Raw genomic sequence first — 8,807 nt, forward strand, 5'->3', positions numbered from 1 at the left:
TGCAGACTCAAGTTGTTGGTACCACTTTCCTGGAGGTACTGTTTTTGTTACCACAGCAAACATGGTTATTTCGTGGTCCAGGGAAGCAGAAAAAGCATTGGCCCGACGGTGTGAGATGGGTTCTAGTTCCAGTTTGGCCACCAACTAGCTGGGTGGCTTCAGACAGGTGCCTTCCATCCTGGGATATGAGCTTACCTTCTGTAAGTTCCAGCAGCACTGGCATGAGCACAGCTCCAGCCCTTCCAGCTCTAACGTTCTGCGAGTGAACGGTATCATTTGACCACTGCATCCATTCTACCTTTTATTTGGCCTTTGTTCATTTGATACATATATACATATATAAAAATCTGTACATGGTAAAAATACAAAATAAGTATGTCTTTATAAGTTATGCAAATAAAAAGCTAGCTTTTTAAAGTTTAAAAATCATTGCAAAAAAAAGGAGAGGGAAATCTAGTCAGTCCTTTATAGTCATTCACAATAACCTTGGTATAAAATATCCATACAACACATGTGTACAAAATAGTGTACAGTTCATAAGAGCTGTGCAAAGACAGCAAAGTTCAGTAAGGAAAAAAATCAAAGAGGCTTGTGGGTCTGTCTCTGTTCGCATCACACCCAGTGCTCAGGAGCTTTCCAGCTCGATGAAACTACCCCAGAAAGAACGAAAGGGCACAAGGTGGAGTGCTTGGTGCATATACGATGGGTGCAGAAACTATACAGAAAAAGCTTTAGAACACACATACAGAAATAGATACTGACTCTTCCTCCCATTCAGAGAACTCACTTCTTTGCCCAGAAAACATTTGGAATATGACAGAAAAGACTCAGTATTTATGTTCTGCCTGAGACCAGAAGGCACAGAGAGATATTTTTCCTTTTCTGAAGTTCTTGAGCTTTCTAAGGGCACTGCTCTGGGAGGACTGGGTTACCGCGGCTGGAGGAGATGGGAGGCCCTTGCTACCCACGACAGGGAACCAGAGGGATCCAGGACGTGAGCGGTCTTGGAGTTCACGCTTGATGGTTTGACTCCTAGCTCTCCTCCATAAAAAGGTTTCCTTCCTTAGAGGGTTGTGGCTGCTTGAGACCAGCGGGGCCTGGTTCACCGCTAACCCCAGGCTGTGGGCGTGGAGACCCCCCGCTGTGCTTACATTAGCTTGCAAGAAACAAGACTAACTCGGGTGAAACAGTTGCGGCTGGGACCAAGACCTAAATTTAACTTAGGTGGACAGGGCTGTTGGCAGGTGGTGTGGGGGAAAGAAATGTCATTTTGGGCAATGCAAGGGGCTGTGCACCCTTGACGAGGCGACAGTTCGACAGTGGGCAGCGGCGGCGTCTGGGCAGCGGGGACTGAGTGAACGCGCAGACTGGATCCCACCTCTTCAATTTCAAAGCACTTAGCTACAGCACCCGGGGTGCGGGAGGCTTCTAGGACACGGTGATCTCCTCCTCCTCGCCCTCCTCGTCCTCCTCGGAGTCGGAGAAGTCCGAAGGTTTGCCGGGGCTGCTCGAGTGCGCGGGCGAGGGGGACAGCGGCCCTTCGAGCCGCGGGTCCTGCAGGTGCCGAGGGTCCGGGGACGCGCGATAGGCCATGCGGGGGCGGGGGCTGCCCCGGCCCTCGTCCTCCTCCTCGTCGTCCCCTGGGCCCTTCTGGCCCACGTCGCTGAGGTCCGGGTGTGGATTGAGTTTGGTGGGAAGGGTCTGCTCGCGGCAGCCCCCGCTAGACAGTAGCTCCCGCTCCTTGGAGTTCCGCCACTTCATGCGTCGGTTCTGGAACCAGATTTTCACCTGCGGCGGAGGGAGAGAGCGAGCAGGGCAGAAGCCGAGGTTAGCGCGGACCCTCCCCGCAAGGCCCGGGGAGGGGAGCCGGCAGGACCACGGGGCTGGGAAGGAGGCTCTCTCCTGTTTCCCCTCCTTGCCCGCTCCCCACCCCCTGAAGTGACTTCAGATGGGTCACCCCACCCTCACCCCCAGCTCCGCTCCTCGCACACTTGCCCCATCCCCCCATCCTCCCGCACCTGGCCCAGATGGGCGCGGGTGGCGGGCGCTGAGCCGGTTGTCCTGAGGAGCCTCGAGGAAGCTTGCTAGTACATTCACTCCCTCTCTAGGCCTGCCTTTCCCCATCTGCACAATGGGACCTAGGCGGTTTCAGAGAATTCTCCGGATTGTAGGATGCGTGGGGGAGGGGTGAACCGTGGGGGAGGGGCTGGGGGGAACTGCCCTCACCTGTGAGTCTTTCAAGCCCAACTTGGCCGCCAGCTTCTTGCGGTCCGGCTTGCTGATGTATTTCTGCTTCTGGAACATCTTCTCCAGCGCCTTGCGCTGCACGTCGGAGAACACGGCTCGACGCAGCATGCCCCGGCGAGGCTTGCCGCGGGCGGCCAGCGGCCAGGAGAAGGTCCCGGGGATGGGCACGACGCTCGAGGACGCTGCGGGGGCGGGGGGTAGCGAGTGAGGGGGCGGTGGCGTCCTCCCCGCCGCCGCGGCCGCCCTCGGTTTTTCTCTCTGATCCCTTCATCTCTTTAAAGCTCTCCTTTTTCTCCCCCTGGAGAATAGGCCACGAACCTACAAACCTGCGAGACTGAAAGGCGCTTTCCGCCCAAATAACTTTCCCTTTCAACCGTGCAGACCCGGATTAGGTAAAACCACCGACACTCAGAAAACAGCCCCCACAATAGGCGGTTTCGTTTTTTGCGTTCAGCGGTCTCTGGGAAACAAACCTGCGTGCATTAGCTAAAATAGCAACAGAAAATATACGTTAAAAAAATGAAAATATCCAACTGAGGCCACTGGGTTCCCCCTTAAGCTTTTATCACCTTAGTGGCTTTGCATTCTTCAGATGAAAATGAGGTGCTTTACTGGTTTGGTAGGGAGGAGAAAATCCGCTTTGGATTTTTTTTTTTTGAAAAATCCAATTAGTATTCATCTTTTTTATATTAATCTTTCCTCCCCTCCCCCACAAAACGTAAAGAATTCGGCCCGAATACATGAAAAGTGGCAGCTAATTAGCACATTGACCGCTTCCCAATGGGTATTGGCATGATAAAAAGGGGGAAGAGTTTCGCTTTAAGGGAGGGGGAAAAAAAACCCAAAAAGAAACAGAGACTCTAATGAAGCGTGAATGGTAATTGTGTAGTAATGAACTAACAGAAAAAGACTGAGGACAAGCAGCGAAAGCCATATATTACTGGAACAAAAGAGATTTACACTTTCAAACTAAACACAACTGCAGGCTAAGACCATTGGGAGAATACTGATGGCAGAGGCTTCTCCTCCCCGAGTCGTTTTCATTAAATGGACATGAAAAGCTATTTATAAAGCTCGGGTTGTTTTTGTTAGAGCATTGAGATGAGGGAGAAAGGAAGCAAATTCCATTATCAGCAGCAGCATGAATGGTGGAGGTGGTGGGGACGGTTGGTGAATTCTCTCCTCCTTTCAAAAATCAATTGCTGGTTTCTTTCGCTGATATTTGGGAGTGCGCTCAGTGGTTTTACCCATCCCCCACCGACCATGCCCAGTCTCTCTTCTCTTTATGGGGTCTCCTCTGTCTCCTTCTGAGTCTTGATCAGTTGCAGAATTTTTGAGTCATAGTTTGAGTCACCACTGGGATTCCAGGATGAAAACCTCGTGGAACCTGTTTAAGGTGCTTCTCTTTTAGACTGGACCAATTACGGGCTTCCCTCCGACTTCTTATTTCACAAGCTCTACGGTCCTTGAAAAGTAATGGCCGTGGGGGGGGGGGGGGGGCGGGAGGGGGATGGCAAGCGAAGAAGTTGGGAAATCAGGTTGCAAATCGAAGGTTGGGGTTGTGGGAGGATCTAGTCTCCCTCCCCCTGGGCGACTCCAGGCGTCCCACACAAGAGGGCACCCCATGTGGTCTTGTGAAAAGCCCGAAGCCCTGAATGAGTCTTAAAGAGAAATTAGCCCCGGCTGGTAGGTGTCTCTTGTGGGCTTGGAGGGACGAGGGCCGGTCTGTGTGTGGTTGCCCGGAGGAGCTGACCAATTGGTCATGGTGCTGAAACCTTTGTGGGGAATCGTGGCCAAGTGCACTGACACTGTGGGAAAACGGCGTAGTGAAGGGATGCCAACAGCTCCTCGCCGGCAAGGGAACCGCCTCAAATTGGGACCATGACAATTCCTGCTAATTTGTAGAGCAGGGAATTGGTGCAAAGTGTCAAGCAGTCACTGCTTGTGCTAAATAGGGCATCAAATTGGCGCGACGGATTCTTGAATGTTGTACGCCTCGCAACCTCTGAACCAGAGCATAACCTCGAGGGTGGACGGAGAAATATGGCTTTGGGGCAGGGAGCGATGGGCTGGGACGGGGGCGCCGCCCAGCCTCGTGAAAGGAATGGGGACGAGACCTACCTGGGAAATAAGAAGATCTGATGAAAGGCTGGAAGGAGCCTTCAAAGTAGGGAAAGGCGAAGGTCTTGGGAGGGCCGCTCTGGAGCAAGGCGGGGGATGCTTCTGGGAGAGGGAGAGAGGGAGGGAGGAGAAGAGGGAGGGAGACAGAAAGGGAATTTGATTACGGACTTGATTATTGTTCAGCACATTGAATACATGATATGATTAACCCTTCGGCTGGTTTCAAAGGCATCTTCCTCAATGTATTGAGAGTAAAATAAATGTTTTCCTAACATTGTCTCGTCTGTAGAAATCCTTCCTCCCCCCCCCCCCCCAAAATAATCCTCAGAGTCGCCTCCACTCGCCAGTCTTATCCTAGGCGCTAACGAGATAGGTAGGACTGAGGCGGCGAATGAAAGAATTGTAGATCCATAATACTAGTTAAGCTAGTTAACTATATTGTCTTGAGTTTTAAAAACCGGCTCCCAGAAGGTGGAGGGCAGAAACCCAGACGCCCGGGGTCGCGCGCTCAGCTTCGCCGCGCCAGGGAACCGTGGGCTCTCTCGGACTGCAGGTGCTCAAGTTCATCCTGAAGGTGGGGCGAACCTGGGGGCTTTTCTTCCCCGGAATCGGCTGGACCTAAGTCTCACCTGCGCGGCGTGGTGCCTCGGGGTCGTGCGTAAGGGCGTGCGCCGATGTGTGCGTGGGTACCCGCTGCATACAGGAAACTGAAGCCAGAAGGACTCCGCACCTGGACCGGCCCTCAGCATTTTGCGCTTACTTACCGGTTCTGGGCGCCGATGAGAGGATGGCGTTTACCCCAAACTTCAAGAACGTGGGCTCGCTGGCAGGGGAGACGGCTGTCTGCGGAGAGCCGCCCCGCCGGGTGCCCGGACGGGGGGAGCCCAGGTCCGAGGCCCCTGTGTCGGTGAGAGCCGCGGGGGCCCCGTGCCTAGGGGGCGACATGCTGCCGGTGGGTACGCTGCGGGGCAGGTAGGCGGGGGGCCGGCTGATGCGGATCAGATCCTCCACGAGAAAGCTCGAGTGGCCAGAGAATGCCGACTGCAGGGACTGGGGCAGCGTTAAGGTGGGAGTGGGGCGTAGGAGGCTGGAGTACCCGGCGGGGGGCGCGAGGAGGCCAGGGAACATCATGTTAGGAGCGGGGCGGTCGGAATAACCCTTCTTCCAGCGGACGGAGGGTAAACGCCTCGCTTCCCGCCCCTCCCGCCCCCGCGGCGCCCTCTCTCTTGGGTTTAGCAAGCGTCTCCAAGTGACGGTCCCACTTGGGCGTCTGCGAGTCCTCCGTGGTCCTCCCGTCGAGGTGATGGTTTTATAGTGGCCCGCCCGTTAAAGCGCTTTGAAAAGTGACAGCTCTGACAATGAAGTTCGACAAAGTTCTCCACTCGAGCTTCATTCGCCGGAGGCTCTGGGCGCTCTGATTGGCGCAGGGGTGCAATTTATGACTGGATTAGTCTTCATAAGCATGGCCCGCACAATGGGCCAGCGACAAAGGCTGGCGCGCATCAATTCTGCATATCGACCGCCTCTTTGCAATACAGTTTCACCCGCAAAGCTCTCGCCAAGAGTTTTTGTTCCGAAGCAACACCCGGGCTAATTAAATGGCTATTTAGAAGTTTCAGATGACATCTTGCCCCATAGAAAAGGAGTTATTTAAAGAACGCACTAAATTTATTTGCAGCTCCCCTGCTGAGCCTGGAAAATAAATCAATAAATATTCATAGAAATTCATCTTCAAGCAATCAGTGAAATAACGCCCCCCCTTGGTGGGGAGGGTAATGGAAAATTTCAAGTCAGTGAACGTGAAAATATACTCCCTCTTCAGTCTCTAGCCCTATAGTTACTCCAGCTGAGGCATAAAGCAGATGTGAGGGGTGGGTTAAATTAATGTGTGTTGGGGGGTGGGGAGAAGTGCCATTCTAACAAGCTAGGGAGACTTGGAGACTGATGCTTTGGGGCTATCGGATGTGCGTCCGGCGGAGTAGGGGAAAGTCTTGACTTGAGTGATTTCATGCCGGGAAATGATTGTCTGAGAGTCGGTGGACACCTGAACAGTCAAATGAGTCTCCTGCCAATTTCCAGCAACTTGGAAAACGATTTTCAGCGACGTTTTCCTAGAAGCGTAACCAAGGAGCGCTCCGCAGCTCTTCTGAGGGAGGGGCGGAGCGGAGCATCTCACCCGGGGAAGGTGGCGGAATTCCGCTTGCAAAGGGCTTACCCCTGCGGACGCTGCCTCGGACAAGGAGACCTGAACTCTGAGAGTGCAACGCTGGCTCTTTTCCAACCTCTAGGAACCCTCGGCAGTTTCAGTTGAAACTCGCAGCCTGAACTTTTAAAGTCATAGCGGCGAAGGTTGGGATTCGTCCTGAGAGAGCCCTACCCACGGTGGGGCGCTAACTTGGCCAAGCTGTCGCAACTTCTTAATTAACTGCAACGCGTACAGAGGGGTGAAGACAGAGCGAAGGACGAAGTGCCCGAGAATGTTGGTCCACATCAGGAAAGCCTATCCTTAATTTGGGGCCTCAGACGAGAATCTTTCTCCATACAGTCCTTGGCTTTCCTCTGGGTTGGGGCTGGGGTGGCGCTGAGCCTTGATTCTCCCGTTTCTCTGCTCGGCGAGATAACAGATGTGTTAAATGTCCCATTCATTTCTTTAGTGTGGCTGAACCTCCCCAAAGAGAAGTGTGCAGCCCCGCCAGGCCGCCCTGATCCTATTAACCATGAACTAACTGTCACCTTCAGCTGGTTTTCCTTTTTGCTTTTTAACACAAAGCTTTCTCAAAAATCTTATTAACCAGCTTTATTTCTCTCGATGGTTTTGTTCAGGGCGTTTTGTGTTGGTGATCTCCATGTCGCTGCTTTAACCATTCAGTAAAAGTGCATCTGCGATTTATATCACATTAAACCAGAAACGGAGCCGCTAACACTCCCTTGATTCAAATTAAAAAGTTATTTAGGGCCAGGCTCTGGAGCTGAATTCACGCTTGAAGATGACGCAGGTATGGAGTTTCTGAGCCCAAGACTGCTTACGGACGCATCCTGGGCGGCAGGCGGTGGAACACCGCTAAGGAAAGGAACGACTTTTGAATAAGTGGCTATTTAAATATGGGAAAGGCATTGCTCCAGTTAATTGGGGAACCCTGAAAACTGAAGAGGGAGACCTGTGAAGAACTTCAAAAGTTCCTCTTTTTGAAGTTTTGCAATAAAATGGGGGAGAAAAGTCTAAACCATGGATCTGAACACTTGTACTTTAACCTTGCCACAATACAAAAGTTTTCCATAGCAACCACCCCCTCCCTAGGGGCAGCTGCTTTCTGGAAGCAGGAGGACCAGCTCTGGTTTTTGCATTCTCTCCTTCCTTCTCTTCTCTTCTCTTTTTTCCTCCTCCACCTCTTCCATCTCCTTCTTCTGTTTCACCTCCTCTTGCATCTCCTCCTTCTCCTCCACCTCTTCCATCTCCTCCTCCTCCATCTCCCCCCTCCCCACCTCCTCTTTATCTCTTCCTCCTCCTTCTCCTCCACTCTGTTCCTCCCTCTCTCCCTGCCCGGAGCAGTTGCCAGTGCCCAGAAGGAGAGCGGCCACCACTACAGGTTTCCTCAGCGAGGAAGCCCTTGCCCAGTCTTCTGGAAGATGAGAATGGAGCTCATGTTTGCAGGGTTTTGTTTTGGGGGTCAGTAAGGACTCAGAGCCAGCCTGGGGCTTTCCTAGCGCCCCCTCCCTTCCATAGCCCTCCTCTCCTGCTGGGGCATTTCCCTGGGTGTAGTTTCTAGTTATTATCTGCCCATTGACACGCTCCATAACACCCCTCCTACAGGCACACCGGCCATTCTGCCTCACTATAGACTAACTGCTGCTAACTTCTCTTCTTTAAAAAGGGGCCTTGACATTTTCTGGAAGGTAGGTCAACCCCTTGCTGCGATCCACGTGGACCCCGCTTCCAACAGTCGGTCTGCATAACCTCCTAAAGAATTCCTAAGGCGCCAAAGAGGAAAAACGAGGGCGGGTACGAGGGCTGGCCGCCCGTGAAAAGGCAAAATAAATGCTAAGGAAGCAAGAAATCGGACGAAAGGATCTAACTTGAAGCAATCTTCTTGAACGCGTCTTTTCAGACTCTGCGATAGCCTGAGGGGCTGGCGGCGCGGCGGCCGCAGCTAAGACCTGTGACTAATGCCGTTTGACCTGAGCCCGTGGGGTTCTGTGCGTCCTGCCATTCATTGTAATGTCGTTATCTTCAAGTTTATTTCGGAGAAGTCACCCGCGTTCTCTATCCCAGAGCTGGGCTTTCTGTCTATTTCTCTTTCAAGGGAAAAGAGAATCGGAGGCCCCGGTTGGGGTTAAGATCCCTGCCTGCGCCGCGGGCGCGACTGCTCGCTAGGGGAGGCCGGGGCTCTCGGGACCTACGAGGCCTTTCTGGGACGGCAGGAAGGGCTCTCGGAACCCGC

General features: G+C 53.0%; 1 protein-coding gene across 1 annotated transcript; it reads right to left on the bottom strand.

Annotated features, from left to right (window-relative positions):
• Positions 1-275: 275 nt before the first annotated feature.
• Positions 276-5,511, bottom strand: DBX1 (developing brain homeobox 1). Its single transcript, XM_001501842.7, has 4 exons — positions 5,133-5,511; positions 4,369-4,470; positions 2,227-2,429; positions 276-1,788 (listed from the first exon to the last, which is right to left on the bottom strand). Exons 1-4 carry the CDS (start codon positions 5,497-5,499, stop codon positions 1,429-1,431), a joined length of 1,032 nt encoding a protein of 343 aa, XP_001501892.3. The 5' UTR covers positions 5,500-5,511; the 3' UTR covers positions 276-1,428.
• Positions 5,512-8,807: the final 3,296 nt, after the last annotated feature.

Source organism: Equus caballus, chromosome 7, assembly GCF_041296265.1.
Source record: "Equus caballus isolate H_3958 breed thoroughbred chromosome 7, TB-T2T, whole genome shotgun sequence".
NCBI classification, from domain to species: Eukaryota; Metazoa; Chordata; class Mammalia; order Perissodactyla; family Equidae; genus Equus; species Equus caballus.